We start from the raw sequence: 19,260 nt of genomic DNA on the forward strand, positions 1-19,260 counted from the left end.
TTTTGTATAAGGTGGTGAATAAATTGAATTGAGATTGCTATTAAGGATAATTACATTTGCACTTCCAGGCTTATGTTTTATTCATATAAATAATTCATAATTTTTGAAAAAACATACGTACATAAAAATTTTAATATCATTTATATAAATTACTCTTACTTCTTAGAAGATTTCATATACATCTCTCATAAATATAAATAACATTACAAATTGGTCCTATGTGGTTTATGTACTTACGTGAAAAATATGCGTAACTTATATAAAAAATCATAAATTGAGAGATATAAATGTAATTACGTCTAATATTAATTAATTTGATGCGGAATGGACTTTGTTTTAGATTTTGAGGTCTCTATTATACCATTATTATTAATATAAATTAAATCTACAGGATGTAGCGACAGTAAGGACAAATATAATTGATTAAAAGAAATTTGGATAAAAAATATCCGGAGCCTTGTATGCCAATTTTACCCTTACTATAATATTCTATTTTCAGCTGTGTATTAACGGAACAAACAGAAAAGGTGACTACTTACGACAAAGTGTGGAAAATTCTATTCCTAATTTATTACTTCTTTGCTTATTCGGTGGCGAAACCTTTGGATCCGAAGCTTCGCTGTACCTCCAGTTCCAGTTATTATTCTTTCCACCGCCGTCACTCTAATACTCCATCACCTCTGCTCCCAAATTATACTGAAAAAATGAGCAATGAAAATTTGATCCTCAAGATCAGGCTGCTGCTTCTTGCTTGGTTTCATCTCCGATCCCAACCCGGTGAGCTCACCGTTTCTTGATTCTTGGTTTTGCAGTTAATTTCTGGTAATTTGCTTGATTATGTGTTTTTATTTAATGGGAGTGACTGTGAACTACTTGTTCTTCTCTGGGTTCGAGAATTATGGCCGAATCATGAGTATTTAGGAGTTAGAGTCGGGATCCGATATTGGATTTTGGGTTGTTTCTTTGCTAAGTAGCTTCTCCAATCACAATAACATTTGGTCTCATTGGCATTCCACCTTGAAAGGGTTTATTGACATGAAGATGACCAAGCGTCGGAATTTTTTTTTGGCCTTTTAAGGATTAAATTCGTTTCACTGAGGGTAATAATTTATATCATCATGAAGTATAAAAACGAGAACAGTGTCTTGATATTGTGTTTCTCCAGCACGAGCTGTGTGTTCTGGACCTTTGTCATGAAATGGAGTTGCGGATGTATTTCAGTTTTAGAAAGCTTCATTTCATTCTTTTTCCATTATCATTCTGCCAGTTAATTTAGCTAAGGGGGGGGGGGGGGGGGGGGGTAAAAAGGAGAATCTGGCATTGTGGGTGGAGAACTAGGCCTGGATCATGTACTAGTACTTGGGAGGATGAAACATCCTTTTTCTTTATTATTTTCAGAATTTTATAGATGGAAAAAATTGTAAATCGTTAATTCTATTACTGGTATAAATGCTATGGATCCTCTTTTGCGTGATGCTTATACAAATACTGCAGAAAGCTATGGATATGTTTGACTAAGTGTGTCAAAACGAATGGTGTTACCAGCAGTTTCTTGGTGTTACCTGCACTTTCTTGACGATTACTTGCATACTGAGTCATTGTCAAGATATATTTTCATGCATAATACAGGGAGATTTGTTTTACCTGTGGATGACAGCAGAATGTGCGCATCTCTAATGTCCAAATTTTTCTTGATTATTTGCATTGAATAAATTTAAGGTCCACCATCTCTTGTGAAATGGTTCTCATACAAAGATATAAAGAAGGCAACTGACGGGTTTAAAAGAGTTATCCAGAGCTCTTCTCGAGGGGCTTCTTACAAGGCCATATTTCAAAATGGCCATCCTGCTACAGTAAAAGAAGTCAAACTTTCTGATGAAGATGATGATTCCTTCTATAGGGAAGTTCAACTCTTGGGCCGTCTGCATCACCGCCACATTGTTGCCCTTTGTGGGTTTTCCACTGGATCTAAGCGGTATTAATCTACATCACTGCTTACTGATTGCACTTTCTTGGATCTTATTTTTTTAATAATAGTATTACTCATTGCAAGAGATGCTTTCCCTGAAGATACAGTAAATTAGTTTTTCTTTCTTCTTCTCTTATCAGCATTTTATAGCATCTGTCGGTTAGGCAACTGCCAGTTGTGAATTCTAATGGAATCTCAGTTTTTAGCCTATTCCATTTTTGTTGGATCTTTTCTGGTGGAATGACCTATGTTGTTAATTGAAATGGGAGTTTGAGTCTTCCCATTACTTTGTTGCCTTCTCACAGGTTCCTAGTCTTTGAGAACATGGAAAAGGGGAGCTTAAAGGAGCATCTGTCTGGTAATTTTGCAGAAAATGTTCTTCTCCCTATTTTTCTTGTCTGAAAGTTTTCCTTGTCAGATCCTCTGAAGACTCCCTTGAATTGGAGAACAAGGCTACAGATAGCAATTGGCATAGCTGCTGCAGTGGTTAGTTCTCGAAATTTATATCCCATTATACAGTCTAAATACCCAATCTTGATTCATAATGATCATCCCTGAGAACATATCATCATGAAAGCGGTCCTTTAGAAAATAGAGAGTGATAAATCATGTTAAGAATGTGTACTGCTATACTTATGAACATCGTAAATTTATAATCAGGAATATTTGTTGAAGTGGTTCTCTTGATTACTCCTAATATGCAAGAAATGGTATTGCATTGAACGACATGACTTCCCAGTTGTTTCTGCTGCTTTTATACTTTAGATTTCAAACAGTTGCTTGCTCGTATTGGGTAAGCCTTGACATCTAATTGGGAAAGCCTCACAATGCAGGAATATTTGCATTTTTTCTGTGATCCACCAATTTATCATGTCACCATAAGTTCAAGCACCATAATGTTGGACGAAAATTTGATCCCAAAGGTAGCTATGCAAATACACTTTCAGCCCATTTTGCCTTATAAGTGGACGATACCATTTCAGACCAACAACATAAAAGTAAACCATTCTACTTCTTGCTACAGATTTCTGACATTAGCTTATTTAATGCTGCTGCAAATTGCATGAAGCCACCGACATCTTCTCGTTGTTCAAAAGGTATCGGTTTTGTACAAAAATCTTATCCAGTTTTAATTCTTCTACTTCCTGATCTTGCTCATGTTGCAGAATGCACAGAGCAGGGATGCAAAAACATGATCTTCCAACTTGGTTTGGTGATTCTGGAGCTGATCACTGGTCAATCATCAGAAAAGGGTGGTGTGGATTTAGTCCAATGGGTTCAAGAATCTCATTTTCCAAGATCCATACACAAGATGATAGATCCTGATCTTGGAAATAACTATGATCCAAGAGAGCTAAATGGTCTTCTAAATGTTGCAAGATTATGCATAAAATCTGTAGATAAGCCAAGAATATATACCCCTCAAATCTTATGGTACTTGCAGAAGAAGATAGGAATCACACGAAAATAAGTAATGATTGGGTGGTTAGATTCTTTCTGTACAGATTCACATGAGAAAACTATATTTTGTTCGATTGTTCAGTTCTGGTATACACAATATATTGCTCTAACTTGCTGCTGCTGGATGCTAGATCATATGTGGTTACATCTGATCCAAGGCACAGGGACCTGTTGGACCTATGATCACTGAGATTACATGTCTACTGGCTCGAAAGACGGGTAATTTTACTTTAGTATTTAAAATTTACAAGGGGAAAATAGCAAAGCACAAGGAAGAATTTCCAGCATGAAGCTTACTAGTTATTATAGCATCACGGTGTCAACTTGTTAACCGAATATTTATCTTGTACAATGCTTAGAGGTTGTTTGTGATTTGCGAGAAGCAGCGTCTTTTCTTAAAGTAGAAATTGATATCATAAAAATGTGTTTATCTAGTTGTGTGTTTTTGGACAGATTAATCTCAAGAATAGGTAAAAGCTGCTGCAGATTGATGTTATGAAATCAAACACAAAGTAGAAATGTTTAGTCAAGTATCAACTTCCCTACTTGTCTAAGCATTTATTTCTTCCGCACTTCAATCTCTACATCCAAATGTTTTGAAGGACAAAATGTGTTTGGTTAATGTCTTCTCACGGACGACTAACTAACTATTATGTATGCTGTCTTGTATACAAATTACAATAGGCGTGTTGTGTTGTGTTGTGTTTTCTCTTGTATCATATCATAGCCCACCAACTACTTTATTTTGTTTTTGCATTTTCATTTATATCCATCCACTTCATCTATTTATATAATTTGTTTGACGCCTCCTCCCGAAAACATTTAATTTGATGTATTATTACTCAAGACTATAATTTTAATCATTTCGTGATCATTAATATAATAATAACGGAATTGCGTATACCAACAGTCCAAGTAATTAATGTATTGGAGCTTATGAACAATTTATGTGAGAAATAAGTAACACGTAACAACTGAGTATTATTATGTATGGTGTGGATAATGAAAGGGCATATATTATATGGACAGTTGGTTGGATAGGGATAGAGTGTAGTGCTATACTACCCAAACCAAATCTCTACATATAAAAATAGTTAGTAATATATTTTACTGCTTAACTCATCGAAAACTCCATTATACTAAATTTTCTTTTCATCTATTTCTTTTCTTTCTTTTTTAAGGAAATAGAAAAACCCTTTACCGACACTGCATCTTTCAGTGTTTTTTGCAGCAGCTACCCCCAATCGCCCCTCCTAATTCATATCTATTAATTACATGCCGCCTACTCCTTACTAAAACAAAAGGCTTCTTATATATTATTATTATTATTATATTGATATTTTAAAACATTGGACGGGACAAACTTTTGTCCTTCACAGGACAGGAGACAAGAATTAAAACAAACAGACATTCATTGGGTAAAATCACATTATCAAGATGCAAAATGCATACAGCTTGCAACCACTTGCCCTTTCACTTGGTTCCATAAAGCAATATGAACCATACATCAATTGATCTCCTCTCCTATTTCCTTTGTCTTTTAGTGTATGAGTAAAAGTAATGTTCAAGTAAAGCATCCACAAAAATCTGCACTAGATTAGGATATGTAACCTTCAAATATTCACTTTTTGAAGCACAGAACGGGGAAACATTTCCAATTTCAAGAAGCATTATTATGTATTCAAAAAGGTGTAGTCTGAACAATTTTTATCTTTGCAAATTGCAAGTGCTTTTCAAATTTCAAATTATAATTCAATTGGGAATATGGGATAACCCAATGCCAAAGATAGGGAATGTCAAAGTTAGAAAAAAGAAGGTGAAAATACAAAAGAGTCGGTCGTCAAAAAGGTTATTCATATACCTTTATGCATTCTTTAATGCCCTTAATCCAAATAAATCAACAATGATATCTCTCAAATGAAAGGCAATAGGAATTGGCATTTGTGCATTATGGTAAGCCAAGAACTGAGAAGTGACAACTGTTCAATTTCTCATACATCCGTTCATACATATGTACAGAAGAAACAACTTCAAGGACCAAACTCCCAATCACAATCCCAACCACCCTATTTGCTTTGGGTGCATTAAACCTCCTATTTCAACCACCATGACAAATGGTACACCACCAAATTACACCTCAATGACACAGTTTGTAGTCCTAGATGTTTAATAGCTCCTCAGTGCTTCAGTTGGAATACATTGGGTTACTTAGGTTCAGGGCATTTATTTTTAACAGCCACTCAACAACCTAATCCCACTTGGGCACTCCAATATTCTTCTTCCTTTGAAAAGCCTCAAAATTTGCCTCCTGTCTGCGTCTTCTTCTGCAAAAGAAACAAGGAGAACATCGGGGTTAGATCACACTGTGTTACATTTCTACCAAGGACTAATTTTAGATCTATAAGTCTACGGAATTTCAGATCATTAATAATCTCCTTGATATCAACTAAAGTTTCTATAAAACCCCTCTGTTTGGAAGTATGCCAAGAAAGGAATAACAAGAATAATTTATGGCCATAGATCAAGAAAGGGTAATCTAATTGTTTCAACCTTAGGTTGTTTAGCATGACCAAGAATTGCAGCAAAAAGACACATTTTTACATCCTGCAGCCCACAGGAAGCATGATCACTGTCACCAAATTTGAATAAAGAACATCTCTAACATTGGATTCTCTCCACACTCTATCAAAATCATCCACCAAAAATGGCCAAGAAATGATAATGACTTTCCACTGACCAACCAACCATCTACAGAAACCCAAAAATGAACCGTACAGGATCACATTATCAAAATATGAACCACTTCTTCACCAACCCAAGTGACCCACTGAGCTAGTTCAACAAAGATAAACCCGAGTCAACTCAACTTCACAAGCTACATACAATTTCAGAAAAGTAAGCACAAGCAGGAATTATCTTCTACTTACCAGAGGCAAAATCAGTCCTTGAAGATGACCGAATCTGCAATTTCCATCAAAGGGTTCAAGCAATCGGCCGAGAATTTCCTTGCAAACATATAAGAATAACTAGAATTTGATTCCCTAAGCCTGTAAATCAGCTCAGGGGACACTTCAGCAGGGTGATAAGTATGTGGATGCCCGTTGACACTGTCAGTCCAATTAACTCTCGTCAATGTGTACTGAGTACAACCGTTGGGATCCTGCATCGACAACATTGTAGGGACATAATGCTCCTCCGGATAGCAAGGGTATAATGTGTACATCCATCCGGATCCTCCATTGACAGAAGCGTCGGAAAATAATGCTCCTCCGGATAGCAAGAATCGACATTCAAACAGGGCAACTTAAACTTCCTCCATAGTTTCCTATCCTTGATAACCATCAAAGTATGCTTTCGTGTAAGCACGAAAAACTGCGAGCCGACACGGAATTCATCGAAATGAACCTCTGGTAGCATCACATTCTCTCCCCTCGCGTTGTACCTATCCCACAAAGTAGGTTCATTGTCAAGAATTTCAATGTAGCTGGAAAACTCCAAATTCCTCGACAATCTGCCCAGATCAAAGAGAAAATTGTAGAAATAATTAAAAGAGTGAAGCGGGATGCAGTGCTGGGAAATCAGCGCGAAGTACGCATTGGAAGGGTCGTCGAGCATCGCGGTGGCGAGGAGGCGGCGAGCGGCGGAGATGAGAGTAGGGGAAGATCTTTGGGTTCTCTTTGAAGGGATAATTTTTCCTTTGAAAACGCCTTCTGGAGGAGGGATTTTGACAAAAGGGTCGGCGTGGATGTATATATTATAGTGTTTGGGGGTGACATTGGCGAAGAAGCGTTCCCATAAAGGGGCGAAATGGAGGGGGGAATTTGTGAGGAAAAGGAAAGCGATTTTGGGCCTGCGGAGGGAGGCGGAGAGGTGAGATTTGGCGGCGGGGAGGCGGGTGGGACGGCGGGAGAAATTGGCGGAATCCATGGCGATGGCTTTGTGGAAGAGGGAGAGGTCGTCGAGCTCATCAGGTAGGGAGATAGAGATTTGGCGTGGAGGGAGTATCCGCGGGGCTACGAAGAAGAACAAAACCGGCAAAGAGAGGAGGAGGATAAGGGCTGGGATTAGTGGGGAGGAGGAAGTGGAGATCACCGGCATGGCTGCGGTTCTATTCTCTCTCTCTCTCTCTCTCCTTTTCTTGGTTAATCAGTACATATAATGGGTTTAAGGGGTTTTAGGGGAGACCTAATATTGTGCGAGCGGTGGCGCTGGGGTTTGGAGCGGCGGCGATTGGTGGGTTACGGTGGTCTAAGAAACGAGAATGTTGATGGAGAAGTGAGGAAGGGGATATTGGGGTGTTGGGGGTATAATGGATTGGTGATAGATAGAGACTGAAGGAGAGAGTGAACAAATGGGGGGAAACTAAGGGAAAAGGGTAGCGGGTGTGGCGGAAGTCAGATATGACGGAAGTGGATGACGGCGTTAACATCATATCACCTTTTTTCTTTTATTCTCTTTTCTCATTTTTGTTTTCTGTTTATTATATCCAAACAAAATACTGTTTTGTTTTCCAGTTACTTTTTCCGACATTTTAGTTACCTCACTTTGGTCTCTCTCTTCATTCACAGTTACACACCACACCACCAAACGTTAATTTGATCGACAAAACAAAACAATCTAATTTAATATTTTTTCTTATTATATTAACTGATTTTCTAACATACATACATAGATATATATATATTCATGTATCCAATCCAAAAATTTTATTCCATATTACTCCAAACTCGATAGTGGATCATGATGCATCATTAAATGTGATTCAAGATGGATCCAATCTTGGTGTTGTGGGCTATTCACATAATTAAAAAAAAATGACAAATGAAAGGAGGCCGCGTGTAAAAGGCAAGACAGAGATTCTTTCACCAAAGCCTCCAACAGGAATCTATGTTCAGTTTGCAGTATTTGAGGTTTTAGCTCGTAAAGAGTGAAGTGATGAGGTCGTCTCTAGATTGGTGGATAGTAATCTTTTATTCGGAGTTTTCGTCGTCTTCCCATCATACAACTCACCAGAAACAAGATATGCACATGAAATGAAATCTAATTAGACAATTCCATTTACAGCTCCAAAAACAATGTAATGTAAAAAACATAGACAGACCAAATTCATTACTCCATGTAAATAAATACTAAATAGTAGTACGATAACATTTCTTTTCCTGGAGAATCCATAACATTGATGAAGAAGATATGAAACCCCGCCGCATAGGTCGAATTGCACGGCTATCGCGGTTCACTTTTCAACTCGGTCGAATAATTCAATGTGAACTCATTGGTGAGGGAACAAGGTACAACCACTCTATCTTAACATTAAGTGTAGAGAGGTAGATATAGTGCCAGGAGAACAGGCATCTGGTAGCTTGAGTAGGAGACGAATGATAATGCTGATGAACCAATGAAAACAACAATTTTTTACGTCGACAGTTGGTGTTTGTACCCGTCTATCTTATGTAATCAACAAGCAGTCTGCCTCCTATCTCAGCCGTTATTCATAGAAGAATCAGGAACTGATACAGAGCATCTATACACGACCATGCCGTTAATGGAAGTGGCTGCTGCAGAATACAAGAGGACATTGTGCTGTTATTGGAAAGTTAACGAGCGACTTGTGGAGTGAGCTTTGGGGGCTTGATATCATTCGCATTCAGTTTGGTTTTGGCCTTCATGGACTTTGGAGCAATAGGAATCCTTTTAACAGCAGGCCGATTGAGTAGCTTGACTGGTTCAGCCCCATGCCGCACCCCTGGTCAAATCAGATTGCAAAAAAACAGGCAAATTCAAATTTGCTCATAAGGGAAGATACTGAGTGACTTCACACTTGGTTCAGCCATGTATGCACCATCATACTTGATTGACAGAATTCAAATGATTTTCAGAAGTGGCCTTTATGAACTAGAATGACATGGATTTGAATATTTGCATTACTAGTGGAACCAGAGAAATTTCACAGGTTGAATCAGAAAACATTTTGGGTTGAATTTGGATGGGTATGTATTCAAAATTATAAGTATGGTAAAAATATTCATGTTAGCAATTATGGAATACCAGCAAAAAATTGTTTTGAGTAGAGCCAGTATGTTCTGTGCCATATAGATGTGCTTGGAACGAGGGGAGAGAGAGACTTACCGCTGTCAGGCAGCGACAATCGCTTATTTCCTGGTTTATCTTCAAGTGCTGATCTCTGTTTAGGAGTACTGCGTGATCTAGGTCCAAGTTTGGTCGTTGAGGCAGCTTCCCCAACCAAGTTTCTGGAAACAGGCCTAGAACTCCTATTAGAAACAAGCGTGGTTGGTGTTGCTTGCACATTTGGTGACTTGCTGGGTGCAGAGCTGCAGCCTTCAGAACGAGAGGCAGCCCTCTTCCCATTTGAAATGTTTGAGTTATTGCTTGAACGAGGAACCATTTTCCCATTTCTAGTATTTGACATTGATCTTTTCCCTGTGGAAATTGACTGAGTTGCGGGTACATCCTGTACATCAGCAGATTCAGCCTCACCAGCTCCTATTTCATCTAACAGGTCAATGTCTAACAAGCAATTTTCCCATGGGCGAACAGCCATCCATCTCTCCAACCAATTCCAGCCCCAGTTGCTCTTATCCGGTTGAAGACCAGCAGGTATTACCTGTTGCCTTGACCCTGCCTGCCACTGTTACAAGAAGGATTCTATTTGAGCACATTAGGAAATTGAAAGAATGATGACAAATTTTTCCATCAAAGAACTTGTGATTTCTGTTCTTCTCAAAATGCAAAGTAAAAATCTTAAGGTCTTAAAGATTCAGTCTTCAAATTATGTCACTGCAGAAGTTTACCATAAGAATCCAAGAATGACGCTCTACCCCAGTGATCTTTCTTTAATTTGAACAAAAGAAGAGGGCAGTTGATGCCAGAATTTCAAGACCTTAAGGATGTAAGATTCTGTTGTGCCCCTGATCACAATTAAGTAACTTGCAGTCTAGCAGAATAATGCAAGAAATCCTCCATTCCATAAACTCTCTTCTAATCTTTACCTCAATAAACTCACTCGAACATTTATATAAAATGATCTTGGTCCATGCTCAAAATCCCTCCGAAAGGACAGAGTACACAAACTAAACCACAAAAGTTCTCAGTAAATCTCATAAACCATACAACACAAGTCTGTGAAACTCTACCAAACATTCCTATCAACTTCCTATCAAGATACATTCTGTATAACAAATGCCAAAATATGTTACTCATGCCTCGCAATGCTGATGCTAAGTCTAAGGAACTTCTGACTGAACACTCTAACATATGGTTTTAAATCTTTTTACAACCGTTTTTTTCTTTCCGGTAAGCATCTGACGAGATACTTTTAGTGTAGCAATTCAAAGATATATAGAGTAACTAATAATTTGTAATGAATATGATAGGTTGGTATAAAATATTGTACTTTCTAATCATTTTAGCTAAATTATGTTTGGGCTGACTGTAAAAGTGTTTACCTGGCGAGCTAAAGCATAAGCCTTAGCTTTTTCACGCTTAGCCGCTGCCTCCTTCCTTTTCAATAACTTGACTTGAATTTCTTGAGCAGACCTACCACCGCCACACCACCCTTCCTGTATTAACAGTCAACAAATTAGAGAAACAAAAGTAAGTGGCAGTAGTTTAAATAATGCTCCGAACCAACGCATTAAAGTGGAGTGTTTCTAGATCATGTAAGGTTTTCACCAATTTAGGAATAAGATTGGGTCCACATAAATATTTATAAATATGAGACCTCGCCATGCAAAGGCATGGCAGAAGGGTTGTCAGTTGTCTGTATCCAATGATCTAATGCACATTCATGAAACACGCCAGAATTTTTTACCAGCCAAGGATTCATTCCACAGTGATATGCCAACTCTTTTTATCAAGGAAAACAATATAAGATTAAGTAATACTACATAACCAACAATAATGTTCATAGCCAACCCACAGAAGAATGATGGTGGATAGAGTAACAATGATACTCGAGCAAAAATAAACTTAATCCCAACTTCTTCTCTTATCTTGATATATTCTATTGTCAGAAGAATTTGTGTTTACCTATTTCAGCACTTGCATATGAGCGAGAGTCCAAGTTAACTGAAAGTTAGAAAGAAAGGAAACTCCTGGAGCTATGAAGCTATATCAGTTTCTGATGTGCTATTTGTAAGTAATTTATATGTCCATCAACATGCAAAATTTCTCTAAAATAGTGTGAAGTGAGAACCATTTCAAAAAAATATTATTAGGGTCTGCAGCTTACTTCAATGTCTTTAACACGAGCCTCGTGTTCGAGTTGTTGTCGAAGTTTCTGCTCTGCTGTTTGATTCTCTAATGTCATACGAACACGGTTCGCTCGGACGCGAGCCTGAACTCTTACTAAAGCTTGCATACAATGGAGAGCAATGGCAGATTGCTTTCTCACAGCATGACCCCTGACAAGAGCTTGAAGTCTCACCAGTCCTCTTAAAGCATGTAAGGCTCGTCTAGCCTGATAGGCAACAAAATAAAGGAATACATGAGTTATTGGAAGGTTAGAAAGTAACTTAGCAGTCTAGAAAAAGAATGACTTGTATACCAAAAATCCTCTGAACGCTGTTTGGATGTGTATGGCTGCCCATTCTTCTCCCATATTCTGTTCAAATTGAGTTGCATTTTGCACCTGAAGTGAAGTAGAAGGCGAGCTAGCCGAGTCTGAAACTGAGTGGAAGTTTGCATCTTCAGCAGCATTTGGCACCTGAAGTTGAGTAGAAGGCGAGCTAACCGAGTCTGAAACTGACTGGAAGTTTGCATCTTCAGCAGCATTTTGCACCTGAAGTTGAGTAGAAGGCGAGCTAACCGAGTCCGAAACTGACTGGAAGTTCGCATCTTCAGCAGCATTTTGCACCTGAAGTGAAGTAGAAGGCGAGCTAGCTGAGTCCGAAACTGACTGGAAGTTTGCATCTTCAGCAGCATTTTGCACCTGAAGTAAAGGAGAAGGCGAGCTAGCTGAATCTGAAACTGACTGGAAATTTGCGTCTTCAGCAGCATTTTGCACCTGAAGTGAAGTAGAAGGCGAGCTAGCTGAGTCTGAAACTGACTGGAAGTTTGCATCTTCAGCACCTTCTATTTCTGTAGCGACATTCTGATTCAACTCATTTTCAAGTATAACACTATCAATTTCAGCTGAGTGTGTCCTTTGGTCCCAAATCGTGTCGGTGCTCCCAGACCCCTGTACGGCGAAACCAATTTGCGATTATAAGTTCATGCCCGTTCAATCAAATTCCTTATATCTGGAACTTAATAGAAATATTACTATTAAGTAACATTCGAAAGGACTGCTGTAGCTGTGCACAGTTTGAGCGGCAAGGAGAAAGGACTGTGGCAGTTGAGTTGGAAAAAAAGCAGGTGCTTCTACCAATTCCTAAAAACCAGGGGATTTGCAAGTGATGGTCCAGGGCCATGGGTTTGGATGTAAAGAAATTTCTTCCTTCCTCAGCTTCTATAAACACCCTATTTTTAGTTCATTTTCTTAATCTAGAATGAGGACAGGCTATGTAGAAAGGGTTCCAGAAGTAAGAAGATAATTTTATCAAATTCCGTGATCTATGAAAAAATATATTTTTTTATGAATTACACATTGTTTTGTCCAAACCATTCATTAAAACTAATCCCGCGCTACTTCCTCTACTTATGGGCAGCTAAATTGACTATGCATAGCTCTCTGCTTCCACCAATTTTGCGCAGCTTAATGTAGGAAAATTACAACATATGGTTAAAAATATGCCTTCTCTTTTGTGTGTGTGCGTGGTGGAGGATGGGGGGATAAAAAATATAATCAGAAACTTCCACTGACATTTTCAACCTTCTCTGGAGACGGTGATTTATTGGATCTCTTCAAATTAAGCAAAGCTTTGACCCATTTCTTCGGCGCACCCATTTCTGTCAGACCTGCCACAAAGAGGTTAAAGAAAGAATGACAATTCGGCATGCATGCAAGAAACAATTTCATAAAAGAAGCCGCAATTTTCCACTCAGAATAGTTCAACAGAGTGTAATACGAGTTAAATACTTCATCTCCAGCTCCCCGAGCACCTGAATTGAGAGGAGAACCGAACTAACCTGCTGTAACAGCTCCTAATTTCAGGACACCCCAATTTCTGTCATCGTGAAATCACTATCCACATACCGGAAGTTCGTTTCGGATAATTTATGGAGACAACTTGGAGAGTTCAACGAGAATTCTATAGATCTGAAACCTATTTCCGGAAATGATGGACCCATCGCCGACGGTCGACAGAGGACACAAAACTGACAAACAATAATGGAACTAGTTGGGCCTAAACGAATAGAAGGCGGTCCCGGATTCTAATCAAATACGGTCTCGGATAACTCTTGGATTTGAATTGAGTCAGTCCTATCCGCACTCTAACCGACAGGATACGGGTTAAGAACTCGGATCTTCGGATTCAATCATCGTGGGCATAAAATCTTCTGTCGGATGTTTTGAGTTCGAATTATATAAGGTAGATGCACGAATGGATTGATACGTGTGTATTAAAAAATTGTAAATTTTAGGATTACAATTTAATTTATAAACCAAAAAATAATATAAAGAATTTACCATAATGATGGGAACATTGTAATCGCATTTTTATTAATTAATCAAGTTTGTATGTATAAAATTTTCCACAAACACTAATGATGCCTCAACTTAATGATAAAATTAAGATTGAGGTCCCATAAACAAATTCGAGTCCCATCGAACTTATGGGTATATATATTTTATTTTATGTGAGTTATTATAATATATTACTATTATTAATCATTAAATTGCTTATAAACTCGTCTAAATCTTTGTAGCACTTAGTGTTTATATATTTTGTAGCATGTAGTCCCACAAATTCACAATTGAAATTAAAAAGAAAAAGAAAAAAGTAGCATATTTGCAATATGATAAAAACACATACTAACCTCCAAATTATTTTATCTGGGTTTAGAAGCGCTTTAATTCCTTAAACTTAGACCTGAAATTGAAAATTGGTATTGTTTTAGTATATTTTTTTGGAATGTCAAATATAATCAATGTCTTTAAAAAAACATGTAATGACAACAAAAGAGGCAAAACCTCATGTAAATCATGTGTATAATTTGAGTTAGTTTGAAGTTTTAACCAAAATCACAAACTGTAATATATAAAAAAATATACATTTGCAACAAAATTACCCGGACAGTCAAAATGTAAAAACTGATGCAAGATGTTTGTTGACGAGAGAAATAATGCAAATTTTAGGATCACAAACATATATATTTTTCTTGAGAGATCATGGCTACAAAAATGCAATGAGGCAAATGATATATATATCTTTTTTTACCCTGAAAAATCAAATAGACCCCGAAAACATTTAGATACGTAAACACATGCTCGGATATGAATAAATACGAAAAAAAGAAATGAGAAAACCTTATATTTCTTGCTGCTCCAGGAAATGAAATATGGTGGATTTATATTCTTAAATCCAATAAAAAGGTTGTAACTAAATCCATGCAACTTCAGTCGACGCTGGAGAATTTGGAAAAGTAAATTTCAGATCTTTTGTGTAATGATTTTTATAATTTTTCCAAAGTGAAGTTGAAAATGGATTTATTCCCTTTTATTTTTGTACAACAACAACGAAAAAAGAAAAAGAAGACAACAAAGAGAGGTGTTTTTTTTTCCTTTTTCATTTTTTGTGCGTTTATGTTTGTAAGAATACATTAGCGTTGGAGAAACAACGAAAATAAAGACTCCATCCAAAAAATGTGGTCAAGAGCACGTAGCGGAGTTACATCGATATTTACCGTCGATTTATTTGAATATACGATATTATCAATTTTAACTGTTTTGTTGTGTGGATAAATAAGAATCTAACGGAGAAATTATACTGTAGAATCGGTAATTATTTTTTATTTCATCTTTTGTTTTGTTTGCTCCTTTTATTTAAGGAGGGAATTCAACATCATTTTTTTATAGTCACTTTTTATAAAATTGTTTTTTTTATGATTAATTATCTTATAATCATTTATACAATTATAGGGCAAAGCTGAGTCGATGTTCTTTTAGGTTAATAGTTTTGCTATTAAATATCATGAGCTCGAAAATTTATTAATAATATAAAATTTATTATATTTTGTGAGTATATTATGAATTGATGATAATCTTGTTACAATACTTTTTCGGTGAAGATTATGGCTCGATTCGGTTTATAATTAGGAGCGAACATTTTGGTCGAATAATTTGAGTCCCGATCAAGTCTGAATATATAAATATATTTTTCTATTTAATAACAACCCGATACTCGATTTATAAAGTTCAAGTAGGGGAATTCTGTCTGTTCAGTTTTCTTGGTGTGTTTTAACTGTTTGTTGTGTAATAATAGTTCAGTTGATTGAATTTAAATTTCTTATTATACTAAATTACTAATATAGTATATTAAAATATTCATAACTTTTATAAACTCAAAACTAAAAGTTATATATTAAAGAAAAACTATAAGTCATTAAATTTGTAATGCTAAATTTGTGAATATCTATAAAAAAAAAAATCTTTTGTCGTACTATTTTTTGAATACTATCCAAATTTACTATTTAATTCATTTATCTTTAATAAAATAAAAATAATCAGAATAGTAATTTCAATATTTTTTTTAATAATCTTACAATTATATATTTTTTTCTCTCACCCATTACTCCTCGTTTCTGTCCCGCTTTATTATTAATGTTTTTTAACTATCACAAATTATCATCTTTTAATAAATCAATAATTATAATTTATTTTTTCTTTCTCACCTCACTCTACTTTATTTTTTCTTTTTTTCTTTTTCCTCTTTCTCATTCCCCACACCACTATTTTTTTGTTTTTCTTCCATAATTTTTTTTTTTCTCTTCATCTCACACTACAATTATTTTCTATATATTTGCAAGGATTGCATATCGCAATAACTATCATCATAACAAAAAAGTAAAGAAAAATGCAATATCGGCACTCTTGAATATCCATAAAATTTGAGTTAGAATCGAGTAATTATTCCAACTATTCTAAATATCAATTACCCAACGTGATTTATTCAGATTGCCGAACCCAACTCGATACCCACACATTGATAGTAGTACGGTGATTAAGTTGTGCAATATTTCGAATTTCAATTCTTAAATTAAAATAATTATAGCAATTTTTAATTTTATTCATTTATATTATATAAAAAAGAAAATGTATTTTTCTATTACAAATGACGGTTATGATACCGCAATACTAATTTTATTGTTATCCCAATAATACTCATAAGTTGATTTTTTTTCCTTTCTTTTTTAGAAATATGATGTGTTGGTTTATATATATATTTTTTGTTCATAATATATTTTAAAATATAAAATATTATTTATTATATGTATACAAGAATGATGACCCACGGCAGCTAGTATGATTAAAAAAATAAGAAAGTAAGATGTTCATTTTCTATCAAAGTTACGAAGATAATAAATTTTTTATTCTCATAAAATCGCTAGTAATTAAATTCAGCAAGGATAATCTTCCTCGAAGCGCCCAGTCAAACACACGTTTTTATAACTAAGTGTTCAAACGGTCAAGACAGAAAGCGCGGTTCTTCTCCTACAAAATTGCGCAGAATGATCTAGAAGCCAAATCCAGGCCGTGTATTGAAAATGGACGGCTGATATCCCCACTCCGAGGCCAAAAGATTATAAGGGAAAAAATGCAGAAATAGGTGGAGAAATCCAGATCATTCAACCTCCTCCAAAATCAGCGCACGAAACACCATCGCTGGATCCAACGGCCAGGATCGGGTCATCGGTCGATCTAACCGTCAAGATATCCCTTGTATAAATGCCCCCGTACCCACTCATGCTTGTTTGAGTCTCTTTTGTTTAGTTGTTTTCCTCGTGGCGATCCATCGCTGCTTTCACTTTCTCTCTCTCAAGTTTGTGAAAATCTGTGCACTAAATTGTCGATCTGTGTCCCAATTGGGTGGATTTATCTTGATTTAGGGTTCTTCAAAAGTAATTGAAGATGTTTGGGAGGGCCCCGAAGAAAAGTGATAATTCCAGGTACTATGAGATTCTTGGGGTGCCCAAGACGGCATCTCCGGATGATTTGAAAAAGGCATACAAGAAAGCAGCTATTAAGAATCATCCTGATAAGGGTGGTGATCCTGAAAAGGTATCAATCGTTATTTTGTCCCCCCCCCCCCTAATTTTTTAATGTTCTTTTCCTGTTGTTTTCGTCAGTTTTTCTTTTCTTTGATGTAGGGTTGTGGCAATTTTCCGTGTTTTATATGTTTCGTCTGTTATGTGGTTAAGTAGCATCAATTACGTTGTAATGGTGAAGGGAATGGAATTAAATAACTGATGCAATTATCTTAGGCACCATTCTGAGCTATAGGTATTAGTGATGGACTTAACTCTTAAGTGAATACCTGTTGCAGCCGGAGCGGCCAGTTCATAATGTCTATATGCTGTGATCTTTAATATCCAATCATTATATGTATACACTATGGTCTTTAAAATTCAATGCGCAGTGGCATATTTAATTAAGCTTGAAGTAGATAGCTAAGTGTTGAAGGTGGCTAGGACTTCATATACACATGGTTATGAAAGTGATTCTGGTTGTTGAACTGAATGGATACATCTTTTGGTTAAATAACTTTATGTTGAATAATTTTGTCTGTCTAAATGTTACTCAAAGAATATGTGATGGGCATTGTTGTTAATTTTGATGGGTTCACATGATGTGATGTTGTTATTGAGCTGATGACTTTGTTAAATCTGTTTTATCCATCTATCCTCTTTTTACTGCTTAATTGAGTGTAAGATTAACACCTAGTGAATTGTTTGTGTCTGCAGTTTAAGGAGCTTGCCCATGCTTATGAGGTATTAAGTGATCCTGAAAAACGTGAAATATATGACCAGTATGGTGAGGATGCACTCAAGGAAGGAATGGGTGGCGGAGGAGGCATGCACGACCCTTTCGACATCTTCTCATCGTTCTTTGGTGGAAGCCCATTCGGAGGTAGATATCTTGCATACAAAAGGATTTTGTATTTTGACATTAATTTGAATTAAGGTCTGGTTACACTGTGTATGTTTGGGTAAGCTGAGGTATAATCGGGACCCTCTTTGTATAACCAGGTGGTGGTAGCAGTAGGGGACGCAGACAAAGACGTGGAGAAGATGTAGTTCATCCATTGAAGGTCTCTCTCGAGGATCTTTATCTTGGGACCACGAAGAAGCTTTCTCTGTCACGTAATGTAATTTGTTCGAAGTGTAGTGGGTAGGTTTCTCACTTTGCCTTGGGGCTTGCAGTTGCTTTGATTGTTCCCGTGATGTCCCATGTGTTTTCTTTGCTTTTCTGGCTGACAGTAAAGGATCGAAATCTGGAGCATCGATGAAATGCTCAGGTTGTCAAGGAACTGGTATGAAGGTAACAATTAGGCAGCTTGGCCCTGGCATGATTCAGCAGATGCAGCATCCCTGCAATGAATGCAAAGGGACAGGTGAAACTATCAGTGACAAAGATCGATGCTCTCAGTGCAAAGGTGAGAAGGTTGTTCAGGAGAAGAAAGTCTTGGAAGTCCATGTTGAAAAAGGCATGCAAAATTTGCAGAAGATTACATTCCCTGGAGAGGCTGATGAGGCGGTATGGTTGTTTAATCTAATTATGATTCTGCGGGACATAAGGTTTGCTATGCTTGTAAGACTGAATATATGCTTGGTTTGAATTCTTTTACAGCCTGACACTGTCACTGGAGATATAGTCTTTGTGCTCCAGCAGAAGGAGCATCCTAAATTCAAGAGAAAGGGCGATGACCTTT

At 36.7% G+C, this 19,260-nt stretch overlaps 4 protein-coding genes across 12 annotated transcripts in view; 2 read left to right on the forward strand and 2 right to left on the reverse strand.

The window, feature by feature from the left end:
* On the forward strand, positions 561-4,211 carry LOC105170071 (probable receptor-like protein kinase At1g49730). 6 transcript variants are annotated; one of them, XR_002287756.1, is made up of 9 exons: positions 561-777; positions 1,720-1,975; positions 2,275-2,327; positions 2,388-2,455; positions 2,803-2,892; positions 2,994-3,066; positions 3,136-3,454; positions 3,562-3,649; positions 3,884-3,936. XR_002287756.1 is itself a non-coding variant. In XM_011090672.2 (8 exons), the coding sequence occupies exons 1-7, from the start codon at positions 705-707 to the stop codon at positions 3,438-3,440; spliced, it is 918 nt and encodes a 305-aa protein (XP_011088974.1). In that variant the 5' UTR covers positions 561-704; the 3' UTR covers positions 3,441-3,454; positions 3,562-4,211. The 6 variants fall into 6 exon arrangements, 3 of the variants coding, with proteins under 3 accessions (XP_011088974.1, XP_011088973.1, XP_020552229.1); XR_002287757.1 differs by having other exon boundaries at positions 3,136-3,440; XR_848471.2 differs by having other exon boundaries at positions 3,136-3,649.
* On the reverse strand, positions 5,342-7,805 carry LOC105170072. The gene is made up of 3 exons (XM_020696908.1): positions 6,698-7,805; positions 6,358-6,623; positions 5,342-5,754 (listed from the first exon to the last, which is right to left on the reverse strand). The coding sequence occupies exons 1-2, from the start codon at positions 7,526-7,528 to the stop codon at positions 6,369-6,371; spliced, it is 1,086 nt and encodes a 361-aa protein (XP_020552567.1). The 5' UTR covers positions 7,529-7,805; the 3' UTR covers positions 5,342-5,754; positions 6,358-6,368.
* Positions 8,454-15,089, reverse strand: LOC105170074 (protein IQ-DOMAIN 1-like). Of its 4 annotated transcripts, XM_011090677.2 has the most exons (8): positions 14,859-15,089; positions 14,369-14,421; positions 13,251-13,345; positions 11,994-12,626; positions 11,679-11,906; positions 10,894-11,007; positions 9,557-10,076; positions 8,454-9,173 (listed from the first exon to the last, which is right to left on the reverse strand). In XM_011090677.2, exons 3-8 carry the CDS (start codon positions 13,332-13,334, stop codon positions 9,025-9,027), a joined length of 1,728 nt encoding a protein of 575 aa, XP_011088979.1. In that variant the 5' UTR covers positions 13,335-13,345; positions 14,369-14,421; positions 14,859-15,089; the 3' UTR covers positions 8,454-9,024. The 4 variants fall into 4 exon arrangements, with proteins under 4 accessions (XP_011088979.1, XP_020552548.1, XP_011088980.1 ...); XM_020696889.1 differs by lacking the exons at positions 14,369-14,421; positions 14,859-15,089 and adding an exon at positions 13,517-13,774 and having other exon boundaries at positions 13,260-13,345; XM_011090678.2 differs by lacking the exons at positions 14,369-14,421; positions 14,859-15,089 and adding an exon at positions 13,584-13,773.
* The window catches only part of LOC105170075 (dnaJ protein homolog), a 2,970-nt gene continuing 914 nt past the window's right edge, over positions 17,205-19,260 (forward strand). Inside the window, exons 1-5 of the mRNA XM_011090680.2 lie at positions 17,205-17,609; positions 18,293-18,458; positions 18,578-18,719; positions 18,809-19,085; positions 19,179-19,260. The exon at positions 19,179-19,260 is cut by the window's right edge and continues 105 nt beyond it. Coding sequence (XP_011088982.1) covers positions 17,460-17,609; positions 18,293-18,458; positions 18,578-18,719; positions 18,809-19,085; positions 19,179-19,260 — 817 coding nt within the window. The 5' untranslated portion in view covers positions 17,205-17,459. The remainder of the gene's footprint in view (positions 17,610-18,292; positions 18,459-18,577; positions 18,720-18,808; positions 19,086-19,178) is intronic.

Source organism: Sesamum indicum, linkage group LG9 (assembly GCF_000512975.1).
Source record: "Sesamum indicum cultivar Zhongzhi No. 13 linkage group LG9, S_indicum_v1.0, whole genome shotgun sequence".
NCBI lineage: Eukaryota > Viridiplantae > Streptophyta > Magnoliopsida > Lamiales > Pedaliaceae > Sesamum > Sesamum indicum.